Below are 23,798 nucleotides of genomic sequence, written 5' to 3' on the forward strand. Positions count from 1 at the left end.
GCTTGTCTGTGCCAGTAAAAGTAGAAACGTAACAGTTGTACTAAGGGGTATGTCTGTAGTCGGTCAGTGAGAGATTAGGCTAGATGATCTTTGTGCTTTCTCCCAACTCAAAGATTCTCAAACTTCCTGGGGTCAGAAATATCAGCACAACTGATTCTGTGACATTGTATGGAGACTTAAGATTTTTCATAGTCCTTAAAAACAATTTTGAAAGTGTAGGCCATGCTATTGAAGGAAGTCAAGACCTCGACCTGATAGAAGGTTATTAAAGTGATTTCTTCTTTGAGGTATTGACTCCTTTCCTATTGGCAATCTATTTGATATATTAGATTTGCCTTACAAAAGGGCAAAAGTTCCTTTAGGTATAATCAGACCAATTTAAGTAATGCTGGGTTGTTATTACATTTAACTTTTGCACTGAATTGCCAAAGCTGGACTCAGTTTCCCCTAAAACTGCCCTGTTATTTTCCTCTCAGTTTCCTGTGTTTGCAACCAAGTGTGTTCATCAGTTCCTTAGTGCAGGGGTCCCCAAACTTTTTACATAGGAGGCCAGTTCACTGTCCCTCAGACCGTTGGAGGGCCAGACTATAAAAACCTAACCCTAACTGGGCAGCAGTCTACACAGTGCAGAATCCCCTCTCCCTGATTGCTGCTCATCATGCTGATGTCTTCCATTGTGCAGCGCCTCGTTCTAAGGTACCACACAAAGGATTATGTCACTGGAAGTAGTGCTGTACGTGAGCGATGCCACGCTTTGTGGTGCTGCCACATATAGTGCTCCTCTCACTGATCACCAATGAAAGAGATGCCCCTTCCGGAAGTGAGGTGGGGGCCAGATACATGGACTCAGGGGGCCACAGTTTGGGGACCCGTGCCTTAGTATTTTACATGCCCCATGCCCAACCTGTTTCTGGGTCTGTTGATTTCACCATTGTAACATCTCTCTAATACTTAAACCTTGAGTTTCCACCCAAGATATGTTAATCTCTTAAATCCAGGCATTTTCTTTGCTTGTTAGCTGTCCAGCTTCCCTGACTTTCTTTAAACCCTAGCTAAAAAACTCCACCATCTTTCTCAATCTTCATTCTAGTGCCTTCTCTTTGTTAATTATTTTTAATTTATCCTGTGGATAGTTTGTTGGTTTATATTTGGCTTGTTGTCTCTGCCAAAACATGGTGAGCTTTTCTAAGGCAGTTAGTCTTTTAAGGCTTTCTTTGTGTCCTCACTGCTGGCACACAGGCTTAATAAATGCTTAGTAACTGACTGACATCACTATTTTCTATTTTATAATAATTATAGAAAAATGTCACGTATTTCTAGATAAACCAAGCTAAACCAGAATGTGGGCGTCAGAGTCTTGCTGAACTACTTATTCGACCTGTGCAGCGGTTACCTAGTGTGGCTTTACTTCTAAATGGTACTTTTGTGATATATATTTTCATTATTTTTAGAGAATTAGATTTTCAAGCAAAAGAAAAATTGCTAACATTTTTAGATTTAGTCGTACCCTTTTAGTATCTTCACCTAGAAGTGGTAAGGTTATTTATATTTCTCTTTAGTTCCAGGATAGAGGAGGAGTGTAAGATTGAGATTGTGTATGTTTACGGGTGAGAAATATCTGTAGTGTAAAGACCTTTTAGTGCAAAAACTTTGCTTTTGAGATCTTTTAGGACTGCTGAAGGTGGAACCACAGAAGTGATCACATGAGATACACATATACAAATATGTATCTAACACACATGTGTGCAAATCCCAAGTAAAAATACAGGACAAGTTTCTTCTTTCAGTATTTTGGAAGAGGGAATGTGACAAGTATAAGAACCTAGGCAGTCCAGAAACTGGCACACTGAGAACTGAATTCATTTAATATATGCATACTAAATTTAGAGTCACCAAAAAAGATAAATATACTGTGTTTCGTTAAAGAAAAAATATTCTTGGGTCATAGTTGCATAATTGTTTGATAAATGCATTTGAAGGAACCTTTTTTTTCTCTATTCTTCCTTTTTCCTTTATCCTAACCTAGATTTTCCTATGATGTCATACCATCTTAAATAGTTTTCTGCATTATAAGCAGATTTTACATTTTCATTTTAGAAAAAGGAAGGTGGGGAAATGTAATAAACATTATACATATATTATATATTGGAAAAGGTTGTTAAATAGTTTAGTGGTCTACTTTAGGCCTCCCAGCTTTGGGAAGAGATGAGTGGTAATGCCTTCTTATCACTTCTCTGGAGCCATTCTTGTTTGTAATTTCTCAACATTCACTTTTTTTTTGGTGGTTTGTTCCATTCACATTGTTGTAGTCATTAGGCATATTATTTTCTCACCTTTATGTTCATGAAGATCTTTCATTATAGTAAAGCAACTTTTTTATTAAAGATCTTAAGAAACATACTTCAGATGATAATCCTGACAAGAATACACTAGAGAGAGCTATTGGATCATTAAAGGAAGTAATGACGTAAGTTCATTTTAATTTTTTGAGTATTGCTTAAAGTTTAAATGGCATTGATTGAACAGCTAAGTAAATTAATAGTAGTATATTATTAACTAATGTATTAATTTGTGTTACAGCACAATTTTACCTATTTTCTAATACTATTAACATGTTGAAACAATGTTAAATTATTCCAGAATACATTTACTAGACAATTGCATATTATCACCTCAGTCCTAAAAAAATTTTGGTTCCATGCAAAAGAATTTTAAGTGTTTTAGAAATTTCAAAATGTTGTAGACATGTCTTTTCTCTCTCTATCTCTCCTACCTTGTAGAATTTGCTTTTGATCAAGTGCACTAAAATGACTTAACTTATTCATCCTGAAGCAAAAAGGTATATGTGCACAAACATCTTTTCCTTCCTAACTCATATTTTTCTTATGATTTTCCAACTAGTATTTAATGAAACTTAAGCTTCAAGAGTCATCTGGAAATAGGAAGGTTTTGCTATTTGATATGGAGCTTGTGGAAGCTGAGAAATATCAGTGAACCATTATCTGACAAAATAATTAGAGATTTTTCACTTTCACAGGTGAACTGAGATTGAAAAAATATGTGACAATCTATAACAAACTTAGAATTTTGTGGTTCCTAGGCTATTGCTCTTTAATCATTTGTGTTTATCATAAGAAGGTGACTGAATTGGTAGCAGATAAAAAGTATTGAGAGGAGGCACCTCTTTTTGGAGTGGGGAGATGATGGGATGGTCTTCATTCACCAGTTAGGCATTTTAAACAATTGATCCATAAAGATGAAAAGATAAATTTTTCTGATAATAGGATCATCTGCAATTAGCACGATTATGCTATATATATATATATATTTAATAACAATATTTTTTATTTTATAGAGGGTGAATTAGTAAATTTCTTAAATGAAATATTAATACTACTCATTGTCATCTGGAATTTATATAGGTAGACTGTTCCTTTGAGCAAACTAAATTTAGGAAATCTCAAAATTATGAAGAGGTTGTAGTCTCATGGTCTTTGGAATATGTTGCCCTTTAGAAGTAATTTATACTTGGGTACATATCTCACAAAACTTGTGGTGTCCCTGAATTGTGTTGGTTTGTTTGAATTGGGTGACAGTTGACTTCCTTGAAAGATTCACCTAAGAGATTTTTTGTAAGGTAAGTTACCTCTGGAACTGGTGTAAGTTGTTCAGTTTGCACATCTTTGCAGATACATTCTCTATTGTAAATAGACATACATTTTTAACACTTTATTCTTGCATAGGCTGCTACTGTAGGAATCAGGTTTTTTTTCTCACCTTTAATTTTTTTGTGTACTTTGTAGACACATTAATGAAGATAAAAGGAAAACAGAAGCCCAAAAGCAGATTTTTGATGTTGTTTATGAAGTAGATGGATGCCCAGTAAGTGTTCTTGTTTGGTAACTACCTATTTCTTAAAATGTTTTACTTTTCAGTTGTGACCGAAACTTCTTATTTCTCCACGTACAAACTATTATCAAGTGTTTTAAAAATTCTTTTTATATGACCCAACTCTAAATATTGGGTATTTATCTCTTTGTTTCATGCAGGCTAACCTTTTGTCTTCTCACCGAAGCTTGGTGCAGAGAGTTGAAACGATATCTTTGGGTGAATATCCCTGTGACAGAGGAGAACAAGTAACTCTCTTTCTCTTCAATGACTGCCTGGAGGTAAATGGGGCATCATTATAATGCTGGTGGCTGGGACTGCAGTGAATAGTTGAGAACAAGCTTTCAATTGCAAAGTTAGAGTTGGCTTTCTTAACTCTAGATCTTAGTTATGACTGGTGAGCTGACCTCAGGAGGAATACAGTTTTAGGAGTAGATAGATGCCTTCCCTCAAGAGGCACACATTTAAAGAAATTGGTAAAGAGCATTTCCATGAGCAACTTAAGCAGTTTCTTTCACTCATTTTCTTGAAATTAATCATTGCAGATAAAGCTTATTTCAAACAGCAGTGTAAGAGGTTGGAAGGTGTTGCCTACAGATATACCGTGGGTATATACTCTGATGTGTATTTTGTTAAGAAAGAAGACAAGGACTTTTGTTGGCAGCACTGTTTCTTTGTTATCTGCTCTCCACAATCTCTTGATCCCTTGGTAAAATATAGCTTGGATTATAGGCCTTTCTTTACTCAGCTTGATGTTGCTTAAAGTGTGATTGGTCTCTGAGGTTCTTCTCTTTTATTTAGAGGTCCTCTGGGCTTTGGTTTTGGATGATTAGTCTTTCCTTCCTTGCTTCAGTTTTTTATGCTAGAGCTAATTAACTTCTCCCCCTTTTTGGTTCACAATGCCTTGATATAGATCCACTCATCTTCACTGTCATTCTCTTAATGCCAAGCTTAAGTTCCTTTCCAGTTTTAATATCAGTTCAGATGTCCATTCTCTTCTGTTTTGTGGTTACTTGTCCTGGGAATTTCCTTTCCCCTACTCATCTTATGGCTTGTTATCTTTATGTAAACATCAGTGTTTTTATAACATAATTACACTCTGATTATTCCAGTAATGCAAATTCTCAATTCATATTACTTTTGCAGATATATTACTCACATCTTGTTATATGAGAAATCATTTTGTTTAAATCATTGGTGGAAGAAAACAATCTTAACATTTTATTTATTTATCTGAATTGTGATTTTTTTCCTTAAACAGATAGCAAGGAAACGGCACAAGGTTATTGGTACATTCAAGAGTCCTCATGGCCATACCAGACCTCCAGCCGCTCTTAAACACATTCATCTAATGCCTCTTTCTCAAATCAAGAAGGTGCTAGATATAAAAGAGACTGAAGGTTTGTGTATTTGGCAATCTACAATAATTATGTCTTATAAATAGTTTGTATAGAGACTTAGATTAGAATCTTCCAGTTATTTTAATATTAACAGATGATAAATCCTATTTGTAAACATTTGGCAGTTGAGGTTACAGAAATTGCTTATGAAACTGCTGTTTACATGAGATAAGTAATCAGCACTCAGTGCTATGAGCATATGTAGGAAGTCTTTATACTTGAACAGCCAAAGAACTTTTAAAATAGTTACTTGTCAAATCAGTGCCTCCAAGGCACTAATGATGTTGTTCTTATCCCATCAAGACCCAACAGAAATCACCAGGTGATTTCTCTATGTATATTCTACCCATAGTGTCCATGTCATCTGAGGGATGAGATGCTTGGTTTATTGCCCTCTTGGTGTTCTTGGCCCTAGTCTGTTTAGTTACTGGCTCTGCTTCCTATGAATAACCTGCAAGCTTTTGGGGACATTTCGGTTCACTTGGGAAAGTGACTGCATCTGGTCCAGGCACTGAAGGGAGGAGTGTAAGAAGTCCCCTTCACAAGGGTGAAGGGCACCACCTATCTGGGCATCGTCATACTCCCTCATTTAACGCGTTCCACTGATAGGGACGGATAATAGTGCTGCATGAAACTCACTAGAGATAGTTTACAAGTAAACGGTGGTGACCAACAATTAAAAATTGCATCATTGTTTCCTAAATAATAGGTGTTCTAGGTAATGACATCAATCTTTTATGGGTTCATACTGACTGTAAAGTCACTGATATTGAAATGTAGACTTTTCACATCTCTCACTAAGTTTTAGAACAGAAATATTAGTGTCTACGCTTTTTATTTCTTGGGGTTTTTGCAGATAGATTATGTTACTGTTGAGTATGCCTAACATAGCTTTGTCATAATAGAAAAGTTGCTAATGTAAAATTTTAGAGATTGATGAAATTTAAGTAAAAGAAAAGCATAATTTTATCTTTTTGACAAAGTACCATACAAAATACTAAGAAATGTTCAAATCCATTTGGTTCTGGTGTTTCCATTTAGTATGTCAAAACTTTCTTAATTTCTAAATTAACATTAATATTCTGGTTCTGAACTTGCATGTTTTTGGTGTGCTTTCAAGAGTAACACTAACTCTTGTCGATGGTCTTTCTGGGCACTCTAGATTGCCATAATGCTTTTGCCCTGCTCGTGCGGCCACCAACAGAACAGGCCAATGTGTTACTCAGTTTCCAAATGACATCAGAGGACCTTCCCAAAGACACCTGGCTGAAGATGCTGTGCCGACATGTGGCCAACACCATTTGTAAAGCAGATGCTGTAAGTTCTTACGTTTGGGTGTCAGTGAAAATTGTTTAGTCGAATCCATTGTTGTGCTATCCAAGATTATTGGAATTTCTTGTGAAGCTTAAAGCATACAGGAGACGTGTTTTTATGTTGTGATGGAAACTAGTGCAGGGTGTTCTTTTACCAGGAAGAGTGGCTGAATCTGCAGAATCTTATGGGATGGACACTCCATCTTTCTGCTTCTAATTCCCAAGTCAGTAGAGCGTAGTAGAAAGGGTTGGAATTCTAACTTTTTTCTCCTTGTCCATGAATCCTTGGGGGAAGTTGCATAAAACTAGTGTGGATCTCAGTTTTGTCATTTGTGAAATGAATGAGTTGTATTGAAGTAGTATCCAAGATCCTTTATGCCTTGAATACTCTGTAGCTTTCCCCTCACTAGTCCCTCACATAAATGAAGACTACTACATCCACCAAGTCACATTTGATGGGCTCTTCTAGAGAATTCAGAGCCCTTCATATCACTTCTGTGAGACTGATAGGTTGCAGAGAGAATAATTGATAATCAGGAGCAGATATTGAGACTTGGCAGAAATTGTTTAATTATAGCTATTGATATGTGAAACAGGGTAATTAGTTAATTAGACAGAGTAGAGCCCTAGTACACTTGTTAATATGAAATATTTTTAGTTTTAAGTCCATCTGCTACTTAGTACCTTGGTGACCTTGATCCTTTCCTTATGGACTTCATTTTTGTCATCTCTAAAATTAGGGGGTTAAATTAAATAGTCTCTAGAATTGCTTCCAGTTCTAGATCCTGTGAGCCTGTGATCCACAACATGTGATCCTAGGTACATCTATATACATATGTTTGTATAATCTACATGACTTCATATGGAAACATTCTGTGATCATTGCTATTTATTGGTAGACTGTTATTGCTGCTGCTGCACGTGTTTTATTTTCTTTTTTAATTTTTTCCATGGTTACATGATTCTTGTTGTCTACCTCTCCTTCCTCTCCCCTCTCGAGGACGACCACTTCTGCAGAACCTGTTGTCCCTTAGACTTCCCTTCAGAACTGTACATACATTTCATTCTTGATGTCAGACTAATGTGAGACCAGAACTGTCCTCCTTTGAGCCTCTGTATGTATGTGGGTGTCTTCTGCTGAGGTGAATAGTGGCCCTTCCGTACCTCTTCCTACTGTGTACTTCTCTAGGTTGTCTCTCTCATGGCTTTGAATCCCTCTTGGTGTCTTTAAGAGATTAGGGATAAGTGTACAATTTTTGCAGTTTGTTAGTTATCTGTCATTTAGTCTTCTGGCTCAGCTTTTATGCCTTAACAAAAAGGTCTCTTTTCACCCCCTGAGTCTTCCTTGTGAAAAATAGAAATTTGAGTAAAATTCATATGATTATTAGACAGTATAGGCAACATTTCACATATGAAGGCATTTACCAGAGACTTATTTCTTCTTTTTTACTTTGGAAGCAAGGTTGGTCACTAGAATAAACATGGTCAGTAGCATCTTTATTCTTTTTGTTTGTATTAGTAATTTTTTCTTAATTTTTTTCTACATGAGCTTCTATGCATTTCTCCATGTTTCTCTAAACTCAACTCAAGAGTTGTTATCTATTGTGGAATAATAATTTTATGTTCATAGAGTACACTTTGTTTAGCCATTCTTCTCATGCATATAAAGAATTTTGATGAATATGGTCCTTTTTTTTGGTTATTGGCTTTCTTGGGGTCTATGCCCAGTAATAATGCCTAGGTCAAAAGGTACAGACAGTGCCCTTTTCTGTATAATTGCAAATTCTGTTCCATTGCATAAACGTTATTGTCCCTTCATTTTTCTGGTCATGTTACTTCTTTTAATATGACTTCTTGTGTTCATCATCATTGCTTATGTGCCACAATTTACTTGTACCCACTATGCATTTGTCTATTGCTCTTTTGGTTTTATTCATGATTTTTATTCATAATACCATGATACCATAATACCATGAGATTATGGTATTCAGTGAATGATTCACAGCCACATTGCCATTGGTATTAGACTACTAGCGTTAGAGATAGACTTTCGAGACTAAGAGCTGTTTAGGATCATTTAGAACGCTGATAAATTTCCTAGCTGTCATTCAGGTTTACCTCTTCCTATTCAATTTTGGATTCATCATCCATTCAAGAAATAAGTAGTGCTATACACACTCAGCAGTTTTCCTGTTCATCTGTGTATCATAAGCTGAGCAATGTGAATTTTTAATCCTTTTCCCAGGGTTGTTAATTAGATCCGTTTTGGGTTTTTTTTTAAATACATGGGTTTATGAGTTTCACTGAGGAGTCTTTGTAATATTCAAGGACTTGATGCAGTAAAAACAAATAAATGCATTTGGCAAATCTTACCTCATTAGAAAGTCTTCTTTTCTTTAGTTTTTGCTTTACAAAGTTTATTAACCATTAATGACCATTTGGGCCAAGAATTCAACCACTGCAAACTCACCTAATTACATTACCATCTACCAAACATTTTTCACATTTTTTCACAAATGTACCATGAGAAACTATCGCATGACTTGTTAAAAAACTAGATAAACTCCCTGTACATTATTACCACGATCAAAAAAATAAAATTATTTTGGCTTTACCATTTCTTCATAAAGTCTTGCTGGTTCTTTGTGATCAATACTTCATTTTTTCCCCTTTTTTAAAAGACATTTTACTTTCCCAATTACATGTAATAGTTATCAGCATACATTTTCCAAAATTATAGGATCCAAATTATCTTGTTCCTTTTCCCTCTCCTCTCCGAGAGATGGTTAGCAATTTGATCTGGATTATACACATAGTATCATGTAGAACATACTTGCATGTTGGTCATTATTTTAAGAGAAAAATAGTAGGCTTTGATCTGCATTCCAACTCCATTCTTTATCCTAAATCCTTCAGAATTGTCCTGGATCATTGTATTGCTGAGAGTAGCTAAGTCTTTCCCATTTGATTAACAATATTACTGTTACTTTGTACAATTCTCTTGGTTCAGTGTATTTCACTTTGCATCAGTTCATGTAGTTCTTTCCAGCTTTTATCGTTTCTTATGCTCATATATGCTCATCATTTCTTATATCACAATAGTATTATATCACCATCATATACCACAATTTGTTCAGCCATTCCCCAATTGATAGAAACTCCCTCGATTTCTAATCCTTTGCCACCACAAAAAAGAGCACCTATAAATATTTTTATACAAGTAGGTCCTTCCCCCTCTTTTTTTGATCTCTTTGGGGTATAGATTTGGGGGTATTAGAGGATCAAAGAGTATGCCCAGGTTGATAGGCCTTTAGGCATAGTTCCAAATTGTCCCCCCAGAATGATTGGAGTAGTTCACAACAATGGGGCATAAGTGTCCCAATTTTGCTATATCCCTTCAACATTTATTGCTTTCCTTTATTTTCATATTGGCCAGTCTGATAGGTGTGAAGTGATACCTTCAGAGTTCTTTTTATTTGCATTTCTCTAATAAAGAGCAATTTAGGACATTTTTTCATGTGCTAATTGATTTCTTTGATTTCTTCATCTAAAGATCTGCTTGTGTTTATCTTTGACCATTTGTCAGTTGAGGAATGACTTGTATTCTTATAAATTTGACTATTCTCTATATTTGAGAATTGAGACCTTTATCAGAGAAATTTGCTGCATTTTTCCCCCTCAGTTGTTTCCCTTCTAATCTTGTTTACATTGGTTTTGTTTGTACAAACATTTTTTAGTTTAATAAAAAAAACTTAGTATTTTACATCTTGTAATGTTCTCTATTTGTTGTTTGGTTATAAATTCTTACCTTTTCCCTAGATCTGACAGGTAAACTCTTCTATCTTTGCCTAATCTACTTATGGTATCAAACTTTGTCTACTGTTTTCCAGTTTTCCCAGCAGTTTTTATCAAAGAGTGAGTTCTTATCCTTTGGGTTTATCAAACACTAGATTGCTACAATCATTTACCCCTGTATATTGTGTATCTGATCTATTCCATTAATCCACCATTCTATTTCTTAGCCAGTACCAGATTGTTTTGATGATTCCTCTTGTTTGTCCAGTATGAGATCTGCCGAACCATCTTCCTTCACCTTTTTTTTTCATTAGCTCCCTTGATATTCTTGACCTTTTATTCTTCCAGATAAATTTTATTATTTTTTCTAGTTATATAAAATAATTATTTGGTAGTTTGATTGATATGGCACTGAATAAGGTAGTTAGAATTGTCATTTTTAGTATTTTAGCTCAGCCTACCCATGAGCAATTAATATTTTTCCAGTTGTATAGATTTGACTTTATTGGTGTGAAATATGTTTTGTAATTGTGTTCATATAATTCCTGTGTTTGTCTTGGAAAGTAGATCCTCGGGTATTTTAAATACTTCATTTTCTAAATCCCTTAATGAACCACTCTAGGATTTTTCCTGATTCAAAGTCAAACTTACTGATTTGGAGCTTGAGGATCCCATTCTCTTCCCTTTTTTGAAAATTGTGTCATTTGTCCTTCAAATCTGTGGTATCTGTACTATCCTAATGTTACAGGCAAGTGATATAGTGGAATGGCATTTGCTTTAGGTTAATCCAGCCTGAATTTGACTCTGGCCTCTATTGCTTCCTACACATTTGACCATGGAGAGGTTCAGTAGCTTTCCTGAGACTCTGTTTCCTAATCTGTCAAAGCTGGACCAAATGTCTGTCCCTTGAAGCTCTAAGTGTATGATCCTCTGTTCGTACAGATGTGCTTCTGCTGCCTGTCATTTCTTAGAATCTGTATGGAGCAGATGATTTGAGCTCATCATGCAGAAGTAGGGATCCTATTGGTTATTACTACTGCATATTTGGGGTATTCATTTCTTTTTTAGATTCCTACTCAAGACATCCTCCTCTGCAGAGAATATTGTGTCAAATAAGAATTGGATAATTTTTCCTTCTTTCTGTTTTTGGTTTTATTGCTGTCTTATCTACTTTGAGCCTTGCTTCAATCTCCTTTTTCGACAATATTGCTTGGGGCGCGGGGGACTTCTGCAACTTTGGCTTCCTTGATGCTTCAGTGCTCTTGACGCTCTTCTTACAGAACTTTGGCATGCTTTCGTATTCATCCTGCAACCTGACCTTGCTTCTGTCTTCTGTAGGTGACTAAAAAAAAAAAAAACTTGAAGTGGATGCATTTCCTATCCATCTATATTGGCCTTTTGAGATAAATTCCCCTTTTTTCTTCCTTGGAGTTTTTTCTTAGTTTTCTCAGAATTTCATAATTGAGAGTTGCCTTTTCCTCTTGGACTGACTTTCTTTTCCCCAGTGGAGTGAGTCCCTGGGATACCACCTGTCCTTTTTGGGAAGCCTTTGAAGTCCGTTCTCTCGATCTCTGGGGGTCCCAGCATTCTATTCCCAACTTTTTTATCTTCTGCCATATCGTAAGATGGAGTTTTTCTGTGTTTGTAAGCGTCAAAGTGGGCCTCAAATTTCCTCTTTTTGGTTCTTCCATTCCTTGAAGGAGAAGCTGTCATTACGACAAGCCAAGAAGTCGCTTGCTGTCGCTGCTCCACTTTTATCAGACCACGAGGGCAGATCACCAGGATCATGTCTCTGGGCCAGGCTTAGGGTGGCTTTCCCTGTGCTGTCTTGGTGAAGGAGCCTTTGGGCCGGCGTTCGAATGCGACCTCAGACATTCACTAGCTGGGTGGCCCTGGATAAGTCACCTCTGCTGCCTCAGTTTGCTGCAACATGAACTGGGGAGAAGTTGGTAGGCTGACAGCCGCCCAGAGCTGCTTAGGAGGTGTCTTCTCAGCTCCTCTGCTGGCAATGGCCACGTCTTCTTGGAGAATCCTCCACCATGGCCGATCTGAGCGTCCTCTCTGCAGGTGTCCTGCCGGCCCCTCTTTCCCGTTCCCAGTGCCCTCCCCGTAGGACCCCGGCCCTGGCACTCCCCCCGTCCCCGCCCCCCTTCAGGCAGCAGCTCCCGTTTGTGCCGCTCGGGGCCTCTGGAAGAAAGTGACTATTTCTGATCCGGGCATGAAAGAGCCTCCACAGTTCCCGGGAAGACCCCGATCTGGGCTGCCTTTGTCACGTGGCCGGATCTCGCCCTCCTCTCCTGGCCCCTTCCCACAGCCCCTCCTTTCTGCTTCATTCATTCTTCCTGCCTCCAGGGGGCATAGAAAACCGAGGGCCAGACCTGAATTCAAATCCTGGTTTGTGTGCTCAGCCCAGGGTCCCTGTGAGCTCACGTCAACTCTCCACCCATTTGAGGTTGGAAATGTGGATCCTGACAGCTGCGGCTTCCCAGGGCCCTTGTCTGAACGCTGGTCCCATTCCTGGGAGAGAGAGAGCATCTCCCGGCTGGCATAGGGGAGGCTTCCCTGGGGCTGGGTGGTCCAGGGGTTCAAGCCCGGGCCTGGTGTCCCGAAGAGTTCAGACGTGACCCGGCCCGGCACCGAGCCCGCCTGTGCCTCAGTGTGCTTGATTCCGGCGTCCTCGCCCAGAAAGCCTTGGTAGAGGCTGGGGCCTGAAGGGCAGGACAGGCCTGGAGAGAGGCCGGCCCAGGGCCTGGCCTGCCGCCCAGGAGCTCAGCTGACACGCCTGAGAGGAGAGGGGAGGCCGGCATTCCAGAGAGGCAGAGCCTCGACCCGGCAGACGGGGTGTTGGGTGTCCGGCTTTCTGTGTCCTCTGAAACAGCCGAGCCAGGCGGCTGCCCCTTCAGGCCGGCTCCCGGGGAGAAGCCACAGGGCACAAGCCAGGGGCTCTGAGCATTAGAGGCAGGGCGGGCTCCGCTGCTCCTTTTGCTCCTTAATGCTGAAGAAGGAAAGAAAGAAATGCAGGAAAAGCGTGGGAAGTGTCTGGGGGAGTTTGGCAATTCGCCACAAGATGGCGCCAGACATCTGACGATGCGACTGGGCAGCCTCGTAGAAGCTGGCAGGAGACAGATTCCGAAATGGTGCATTTGTGAATTTAGACTTGGCGGCCCCTACCAGGCCCTTCCAGCGTGCCAAGGCCCTCTCTGGTCACTTTTCTCTCGTTTGGTCAGCTCTGGTCCTGGGGGGCAGAGAAGCGGCCATAAAACGAGCAGATGGGGGGGGGGGGTCTTTGTTTCTTACAAACTGCAGCCAAGGGAGGAAGACGCTCCATCTGTCATACCAGTGTCAGCACAGCCTCTGTAACCCTCAGAATCAATAGATGCATCACTTCCAAGGATGCAGAATGGAAAGGGTTAGTGAGGAAGTGTCTGAGGGCACATTTGAACCCCGGTCCTCCTGACTCCATTTCTGACAAATGAAATAAAAACCTTTTAAAGTTCCTTCTCTTCCCACTCCTTCCCTTCCTATCTGCTGTGCCACATTGTTTCTTGATTTCATTCTTCCCCATCTCTCCCCATCACTGTATTTGCACCTATCGCACACCCCGGGCCTGGCACAGACTTGGACATTTCTCTCTGTTAAGATCCTGTAGGCCAGCTTGCTGAAGCCTTCATTCCATGCACAGAACTGGTCCCTTCTCCCATCGCCTGCCACTCTTACTGACCCCAGTGGATTTCATAGTTTAATTTGCATTATAATTGTTTGTGACATTTTATTTCTCCTTACTAGCTTTGAAATTCCTCCAGGGCCAGGGCTATCTTTCATTTTTGTATCTTTAGCATCTAGTCCAGTACCTTGATAAATATTTTAAATGAAATTGAAGCTAGGATTCCATCAACTCTCTTTAAGTAGGCATTGCAACTCTTTATCCATTTATTGCAAATTCCTCTACTGCATAAAAATGTTACATTGATTTAAAAAAAAATAAACCCTTCCCTTCCAGCTTGGAACCATTACTGTGTATTGGTTCTAAGGCAGAAGAGTGGTGAGGGCTAGACAACAGGGGTCAAGTGACTTGCCCAGGGTCACACAGCTAGGAAGTGTCTGAGGCCAGATTTGAACCTAGGACCTCCCATCTCTAGGCTTCATTCTCAATCTACTGAGCCACCCAGCTGCTGCCTTCACTGATGTTTTAAAAAGGAAAAAAGCCATTGTTGACATTTACCAGTACCCCCTCTAAGAGAGAACCCTTCTTTATTCTGCCCATCCTTCCCTGCCAAGAAGGAGCTATTTAAAAAGCAGTCTTATAGTCACAATTATTCATTGCATTGATGTCTTTCAGTGGTATTTTCCATTATGCTATTCTCATTCACTTTACTCTCTCTCTGTTTGGATGGTTCCTCTCAAATTTCTCTGCAGTCCTTAAATTTGTTAGTTTTTAACATTGAATAATATTCTGCTATTTTTCTAGTCCTATTGACCTTGAGGAACAAGGACAGTTTGGCCATTTTCCAAACAATCCTGAATTTATTTTCGCAAGAGATGGGATTAATTCACAACTCTACCAATGTGTTAAATCTTTTCTTATCTAGTTAAATAAATTTCAAAATAGAAATTGTTATGGTGGTTGTTAATTTTCCAATTCTGTCTAATTTTGTACATAAGTAATGTTCTAGAAAATTTTGTTGGCTTTAAAAAATTATTAACAAGTATTATTTCTCAACAGGAAAACCTTATTTATACTGCAGATCCAGAATCTTTTGAAGTAAATACAAAAGATATGGACAGTACATTGAGTAGGGCTTCCAGGGCAATTAAAAAGACTTCTAAAAGGGTAAGTATGCAATAAAATGAACAATTATCCTCCCAACACGTTTCTTGCACTGTCTTGCCCGAAATGCAATACTGTTTCCAGGACAGATTTGATGTAACCAAAGTCTTTTTTCCATATTCTGAGAAATGGCCTTTAGGAAGGGTCTTTGGATTGAGCCTGGTTACAATAAGCCATTTCCTGATACTGTTTCCTGGGCCCTTCCGGTGGGTCTTTCTCTTCAGCGAAAACTTTAATTTCATTTGTACATTGGAAGGACGTTTCGAGATTCTGTGTAGCCCTTTAACGTGGTGTGTGAAGATGCCCCTGCAGTTCCCTCCTTCAGGCACTTTGGCAGGAAGAGGCGGGCTCTCTCAGGGCTTGTTCCCAGGGCCCTCCGGGGCAAAGCTGGGAGGAGACTCTGGGGAAGGGCCCGGCACAGGCCGCTTCTCCCTCAGCACCCCCATCCCCACCCCCGGAAGAGCCTGCATTTGGGGCCTTTCCTCTGTGGGGCATTCTAGAGTGCCAACAGGTTTGGATCGGCCCCGTCACTGTTCCTGTGTGCCTAGGTGACCCGGGCGTTCTCCTTTACCAAGACTCCGCGGAGGGCGTTTCGGAGGGCCCTGATGAGCTCGCAGAGCAGCGTGGAGGGGAGGAGCCCCTGCGCTGGGGGCGACACGTACCTGGGCGGCCGCCTGAGCAGCACATCCTCACTGGCAGTAAGTCACAGCTGAGCCTGCTGGGGGGGAGGGGGGAGCAGTCACCTGACCGGGGATCCCCGAGGAGCTGCTTCAGATCATGGGACCGGATACTGGAGCTGCTGGGCCCAGGTGGGTGTCAGTCACTCTCTTGTGAATCCTGTGAGTATTGGAAACTTCACTTTTCCCAGACCTCGAATTCCAAAATGAGAACCAGGGCTTCTGACAGGACGTCTGCCTTCTTTTACACCCCCCCCCCCCCCCATACCTTCTTACCTTCTAGCTCCCATCTACAGAGTATCAGTTCTAAGGCAGAAGAGTGGTAAGGGCTGGGCAATGGGGGTTAAGTGACTTGCCCAAGGTCACACAGCTGGGAAGTGCCTGCAGCCAGATTTGAACCCAGGTCTTTACTTCTGGACCTGACTCCCAATCCACTGAGCTGCCGAGCTGCCCCGATGCTTCTTGGATGCAAAGCCTGGTCTTAGGATTGTCAGACACATCTGGCTAATATAAAATCATTTTAATATAATAGTTAAAATTTTCCAATACATTCATGCAAGGAGAATCTATGATTTTGCTGTCCTTATCTTTATTACTTGCTTTTGTACTAACAGCTTTCCTCATCATCTTTTTAGAGGTGACCAGTTCCATTTCCAAATATAGTATAATTGGATCTATTAACCCATCCACATTCAATGTTAGACTCTACTGAAGGACACTCTCAAAGCTTTTCCTTCAACCTTTGTTTTATTCTAATTCCCAAACTTATATCGCTGATAGCAAAAATCTCCAACTACCTATTGACCCTAAGTTGCTTTCTGAGTCACTCTTAATATTTAGAAAGACTTGGGGCAAAACTGATAGAAGTGAGTTCTAAACCCTTAAAATTAGTTATAATTTGTATTGATTGGGGGGTGGCGGCTTGGAATTTATGCTTCTTAAAAAATAGAACACTTATTTTCCTTCTCTTGAATGATGGTGGTGTTTTGGGGAGAGAGGCTTTGTAGAATTTCCTAGTTAACATTTTATGGAGGCTGAGTGCCTCGCACCCCTCAGTCATTACTCACATTAGGTCTGTGAGTGTCATTTGGCGTTATTCTCATAGACTTTAAAGCACAGTGAAGTTTGTGCCTTTTGGAGATTTCCTAATGTTAAAGAAAATTGGAACTTTAAGGAAGACTATTAAGGGTCATGAAGAAGAGATTTACATGTAGAATTTGATTCCCATCCCCATTGTGGCATTAAGCTTTGGCTCAGTGGAGTACTTTTAAGGCTTACCTAAAGAAAATTTAAGCTCTCCTCTTAGATACTTGAGTTTTAACTTCACCATTGATTAACTCATGGCCTTTCCCACCTTACTTGGTGCTCAAACTAATCATATTATTTTGCTACTTGATGAGGATTAAACAAAAATGTAGTTAAATATGAATGAGTCATTCAGCTGTTTGCATTTTCTTTTTTATTGTCTTAAATGGTAGTTTTTTAATTTTTATTAAGATTACTGCCTACTCTGGAGCTTCTTTCATGGCCATGTGTGGTGTTGGAGTATAGTTGTCAGATTTGACTATAACCCGATTTTGATCTTTGAAGCAGGAAATTTAGATGACTTCACTATTTGACAAATGTTGTTACCGAGGAAATCATTATTTAAACCTCATTCTCCAATCCACTGCTGTCTCTCCTCTCTTTCTATTCAGCTTCTTAATTACTGAATTCCATTGATGCCTATTCAAATCTCTGTTATCTTTTAAATTGATTGTTTAGGAACTTATAGAGACTGGATACACATGCATCTGTTGCTTTAGAAATATGCCTTAAACTTAAACTGTGTGTGTGTGTATGTGTGTGTGTGTGTGTGTGTGTGTGTGTGTGTGTGTGTGTGTGTGTGTGTGTGTGTGTGTGTTTTAAACCCTTACCTTGCATCTTAGAATCAATACTACTATGTACTGGTTCTAAAGCAGAAGAGCAGTAAGGGCTGGACAATGTGGGTCAAGTGACTTGCTCAGGGTCACACAACTAGGAAGGGTCTGAATCCACATTTGAACCCAGGACCTCTCATCTGTAGGCCTGGCTTTCAATCCACTGAGCCATCCAGTTGCCACCTCCTTGGTATAGTTAAAAAATGCTAGTGAATGTGCTCCTCATTTCAACTTCAAGATTGTCTTTCTACTGTGAAAGTTCATTTCCAAAGTGTTTAACTAATTTTCTACAAAGGCATGCTACACCATTAATTTCAAATATTAAAAGAGTTTTATACTACTACTAGTATATCATTTCATCCAATGCTTGTTCAAAAGAGAAGGCCCCCAAATAGAAAAGGCCATTTAATTTAGCCCTTGGTTTGTTTTTGTTTGTTGGTTTGTTTTAGCTTTAACTTGTGACAGTGACTTCTGGGGACGGTAGATAATCCCCACCGATATCTTCATAGTCCTGTACCTATGTCAGGTGCCTATGCCTGCCTTGGTTGTATGGATTATTCCCTCCCCCCACCCCGCCCTTTTACCCCTACAGCCAAAAAGGAGAAGCCCTTTCCGATAAACTGCAAGTGGTTTTTATTCCAATTTTTTCTTTCTTTTTTATCTCATGTTAAGTTGTCTTACTGATGCTCTGGTGGTGAGTGTTCAATCGGTATGGAAAAGGCCCTCTTAAACAAAGTAGTAATCCTGATGATGAGCTGGGAGAGTTCAGCACCAGATGGCTGCCTTTCTGAGGATGCCGAGTGTATTCTCAAACTTGTTCTTTTGTCTTTACAGGGTATTCCGTCTCCTTCCCTTGTTAGCCTTCCAGCCTTCTTTGAAAAGAGGAGTCATACTTTAAGCCGATCTACAACTCATTTGATATGAAGTTATTCATCTTCTATGATGTCTTAATACAGTGACTGACAAGCAGCTTATTCTTGAGACAAGAAACTGACTTAAATAGTACTGTCATTAGCACTTGGTAGAAACGGGGAGGAAGTTAGGTAACACTAAATTAAACCATTTGGATTTTTAAAAGGAGTTCGTTGCCAAATTACAAGTAAAAACTTAAGTGAAGAACTTTATTGGTTTAGATGTAATTTATTTTTTTTAACTTCTCTTTCCGTGCCAATAGTTTAAGTTATTTCTAATAGCAGTAATTTTGATCCTTTGACAATAAATGATTTTATTGTGGGATGAAAAAATTTTGGTATAAACTGTTGTAAAATGCCCATTAATGGTCTTATGAAATATATCTTTGTATTTAAATGCTTTGTTCAGTGTGGAGATCAAGTGACATTGTCAGGATTCTCACTGAATAAATAACTTCTGGCGGCTGACTCTGCAGACACCTACGTTTGCTTCCCCACACTGCGTCAAGTACAGTAAACCTCTCTGTTGTATAGTTTATTATTATTGTGTATTTCCAAATCTGGCACATGAGGAAAAAGTTAATTTGCCCCATATGATGTATAATAGATAGAAATGATCAAAATCCTTTTATAGATTATAGTGAGGACATGGCTTTGAAAATATTGTATAATTTGCACAAAAATAGGTCAGTGGGTACACGTAGTTACTTCAGAGTTCAGATGTTTTATCGTCCATTTAGCAACTGGAAAACTTTTTAAATTTAGTTTTATAGTTTGCAACAATTCACTTTGAAGCACAAGGCTACGAAAAAATTATGCCGATAATATATTTATACCTTTAAACAAAATTATTTTGAAAGCTGGTATTAAGTTCGCTTATCTGCTTTTAAAATATGCATGTATATATTTGGACATTTCATTGTGAAACTCAAATTGTGGTTCTGAATCAGTTGTAAAATTAAATTCATTTATTTACTGTAAAATTTTTTTTTATCCTAAATTTTAACAATATAGTCTTGTTTTTTCCTTATAGTGAATATTTTGAAAGAATCACGTTTTCCTTCTGGATATTTGTCTCCTTTTCTTACCTGTTGAGGGACTAGTATAAACACATTGATGCCATTTAATGATTCTCAGGTTTCTGTTGTAAGAATTTAATTGACTACATACAGTTGTTGTATGTTGTATATGTAACTAGAGTGCTGCTTTTGAGGATACTAAATGGCCCTTTTCTGATGTGTTTTTAAAACTAAGAACTATGTAAATAAACATGTAGAAAAACCCCAGTGTTTACTCTTCTGACTTGAAAAAATGATGACAAACTTCAGAATCTTTTAAGATTTCAAAATGAATCTGCTATAGGTCTTTACTTATCTCAACATTCTTGTATCTGAAAACATTTTTAAATTATAGGAATGAGTTAATTTTATAAATTTAGCTATTTCACAAAAATAACTAAAGAACAAATCAAAGGCTTTCTAGATCACACGACAACCACAATCCATACATTTGTTGTCTTCATCATTTCCTTAGAATGATTTTTTATTGTAGAAGAAAGTGATGACAGAGCACTGTCTGCACTGAAATTTGTGGCCAATATTAAGGCTATGTGGCTTGGGTCATGATCCTATTATCAAACTTTTGGGAAACTCCAAATTCATAGAGTATTTAAACAGACCGTATTTTATTGAGTGTCAATAAGCTTTTATTTTTAGGTCTTAATCTGACTATCTTGAAACTTTTTAATCATTTTCTGATCTAAGAGATGGAATATAATCCCTAAATATATTTTTAGTTTATTTTTAATTCAGGCTATTCTAAAATATAGTTGGAATGTGTCAAAGGCATGCCCAGCACTGGAATGCTTGATTCAATCAACTCTTAAAATAAGTTAGTCTCTTCAAAGATTGTTTTGACACTAAGAAGAGGAAACATGATGGCCCTTGCTCTTTGAAAACTTGTTTTAAGACCACTCAATTCCACAAATGATAAATGAGATGATAAAGACTGTTGATAAAATGATTTATTAAAAGGTTATTTTAATCTTTTTAAGGTTTTAAATTTTAAGTTTCCTTTATTTAATAGTGAACATTTTTTATTTATAGAATTCCACAATGCACCTGGGAGGGGGTACAAGGAGAACGATCTTGTTTTTAAATAGTTGGACACATATACTTGGAAGCAAAGTTAAGCACATATCACAGGACAAGTCAGTTGCTAGGAAAACTAACTGAAATTGGCTAAACGAGAAGTTTAAGTCTTCTTGTGCCTTCTTTTCCCTGGAATTCTCATTGATTATAGCAAGGCCTGTTAGCAAGAAAGACTAAGGGATGTTTGTTCTTGGGCTGGACCTGGTCAGCACCTGGAAGTCTGCTTTCCTGCCTACTGCCTCGCGTGGCCCATGTCACAGCCACCTGCTCGTCTGATGATTTTTAAGGAGGAAAAACGAAGATATTGACAAGAGTGTGCTGTGCAGCTATCTTAAGCGCTCCAGAGACAGACACGTATAACTTCTTGTCTTCTTGCCTCTGTGTAGTCGCTCAGAGCCTACGAGGTAGGACCAGTGGATGGCATGGGGGACATTCCAGGCTGCTAACTGCAGGGTACTGGGGAGAAGACTATCACGTGAAACTTTCTAAGGCAGGTTAGAGAGCTGGTGCCGGATGTAGCCACTGGGCAGGTAGCTTGCGGGGCCACTAGGCCTCTTGGAACCTGTAAACCTTAAAATTTCTTAGACTTATAAATGTTGGAAATTTCACCATTGGGAAATTTCATACTTGAAAAATTTCCTATTGATAGTGGGTCTTGACTATTGGAATGTGAACCCCATTGGCATGGGAGGTTCCTTCTCCTCCCTTCTTAAGACAGAAACCTTTTGCTGAACAATGGAAAGGACTTTGACCTATGCTTAAGCATAGAACAGGAATTTCTTTGAGTCGTGATTGATTTTAGAATTGATACAATGGAGATACTTGGAATCAATCTCCACCCTATTCAGTCCTAACAGGATTGAGTAAGGGCTGCAGCCTAGATCAAAATTTAATGATTCCAATCTCTACCCTACTCAGGTTAACAGGATTTAGGAAGGGCTGTAGCAAAGGATCAAAGATTTAATTATTTGAAAATATGACCTTCAACAGACATGTGCAAAGCCAGAGACCTCTGGGTGGTCCTGGGTTAAGCGAGAGCCTCCATTGGCACAGGGGATTGATGGACAGGTGATTGGTAGATGTGAGGACTGAGGGGAGGGAACTTGGATGGTTGCCTTAAGGATAGGGGGGTCTGAAGACTGGTGTGAGGGTTGAGGAGTTTGTCGGAGTGGTTGCGGTGTGCTCTGAGAAGCTTGCGATGAAGAAAGCTGAAGGTGGGGGCCTCTGAGACTGTTTCTCCATTTTTGGTCACATGAGTAATAGGGACTGATCTCCTTTCATTGCCCCAGCTATCTAAGGGCTTGGGCCTTTTGGCCCAGCCTAAACAGAAGGGGTATTTAAGTCCTATTCCCTTCTCTCCCTTTTCTCTCTCTCTATCTCTAATTACTTCCTCCTATTGTAATTAAACTCCATAAAAGATTGACGGCTGACTTAAGTTTTCATTTAGGAATTACATAGCTGATTCCTTGGTGACCTTAAATTAATATATATCAGTCTTTTAAAAGTGATTTCCTTGTCACAAACCTCAGCCTCTGAAGGTGTCCACGAGGATGGATGGGAGGCCTGCATGGGAGGCCTGCTCGTGGTCCGTTCTGCACCCCCACCTTGTGCCCCATCAGCCCTCTGCAAGGGAACTCTTCAAGGTTCCTTGAAGGCTTTTTCAGGGGTCAGGATGCCTCCGGGGCCGCCTCCTCTCACTCCTAAGCAGAGAGTGAGCAGCTTCCTCCTGCACTTGATGCAGGCATGTGCCAGGATCCGTCACCCTCAGAGGGGGATGCTCAGCCTAGCATTGTCTGCAGCACAGCAGGGGGCTGTGGGGACACCCTCTGGGAAACAACGTGCTTCTGTAAAGCCATCCTGGGTGTGGTCTGAAAGAAAGCTGTTCTCTTGAACCCTCAGGGACAGGCCAGACCAGCAGATGATCTAAAGGCGGCCCTGAGAACCCCCCACCCTGTGTGCCTTTCCCGTGCCTCCCTCTGAGATCAGCTGCTGCTTTTTTAAAAGCCTGATCTTCCAGCTTAGAATCTGTCCTTGGTATTTGTTCCAAGGCAGAAGAAGCAGGGGGCCTTAAAGTGACTGGCCCAAGTGCATGCAGCTGGAAGTGTGAGTCCAAATTCAAACCCAGGACCTGGTCCCAGGTCTGTGAGATGGGCTTCTGTTGACATGTTTTATGAATTCTGACATTTGCCTGTTTTCTCTCCATTCAAATGGAAGCTCCTTAAGGGCAAATCACTGAACAGTCCCGGGACTGACCACTAGCTGGGCTTGAAGGAACGTGATCTCTACCAGCTGTGTCTGGATGGGGGGTTGGGATGGAGAGAACCTGTGATTGCTCCCAAGGGGGAGAGATGGCTTATCAATGCAGTCAAACAACTTGTGGCCACACTGTGTGTGCCAAGAGGTGGGATTCGTGCTCTGCTTCCAGGCTCCCCCCAGGACAAGCTGTCCTCGTTTGTCTCCAGCCTTCCCAGAGGCGCCGTCCTCGGCTTCTCTTCGCCCTCCGCTTCCGTTCGGGTGTGAGCTCCTTGCTGGCAGGGCCCAAGCCTGGCATGGGTTAGGATGAACAAAGGCTTCTCAGCCGAGCGCTCCGCCGGAGGGAAGACACGATTCATTCTGACCCCGCCTCTTCGTAGGGCTCCTTCATACCCGCGTCACTTTGCCCAGCGGTCCTTGGATCCGGAAACGTCCGCCCGCCAGGAGCTTCCTCCCAGGGGTCCTTTGGCCCTCCAGGCGGCTCCATGGGCGCTCGGGGCCCCTGCGGAGGGATGACTCCAGGCAGCAGCGGCGTTTTCTAGAGAAGTCTCCCTTCTCACGCCTGCGCACAAACTGTCGCACCTCTCCTCTCCTCTTAGCGCGTATTACCGGGACTTCCTCTACCGTCCCGTCAAACGAAATGAAGACATGCTTTCAAAGCTTC

At 40.1% G+C, this 23,798-nt stretch overlaps 1 protein-coding gene across 5 annotated transcripts in view; it reads left to right on the top strand.

Annotated features, from left to right (window-relative positions):
• ECT2 (epithelial cell transforming 2) overlaps positions 1-19,199 on the top strand; it is a 69,258-nt gene extending 50,059 nt beyond the window's left edge. For all 5 annotated transcript variants that reach the window (XM_007501943.2, XM_001362181.4, XM_007501944.3 and 2 more), the window contains 9 exons: positions 1,321-1,417; positions 2,386-2,467; positions 3,804-3,882; positions 4,050-4,169; positions 5,150-5,288; positions 6,451-6,605; positions 15,120-15,227; positions 15,773-15,922; positions 18,655-19,199. In XM_007501943.2, coding sequence (XP_007502005.1) covers positions 1,321-1,417; positions 2,386-2,467; positions 3,804-3,882; positions 4,050-4,169; positions 5,150-5,288; positions 6,451-6,605; positions 15,120-15,227; positions 15,773-15,922; positions 18,655-18,744 — 1,020 coding nt within the window. In that variant the 3' untranslated portion in view covers positions 18,745-19,199. The remainder of the gene's footprint in view (positions 1-1,320; positions 1,418-2,385; positions 2,468-3,803; positions 3,883-4,049; positions 4,170-5,149; positions 5,289-6,450; positions 6,606-15,119; positions 15,228-15,772; positions 15,923-18,654) is intronic.
• Positions 19,200-23,798: the final 4,599 nt, after the last annotated feature.

This window comes from Monodelphis domestica, chromosome 8 (genome assembly GCF_027887165.1).
Source record: "Monodelphis domestica isolate mMonDom1 chromosome 8, mMonDom1.pri, whole genome shotgun sequence".
NCBI classification, from domain to species: Eukaryota; Metazoa; Chordata; class Mammalia; order Didelphimorphia; family Didelphidae; genus Monodelphis; species Monodelphis domestica.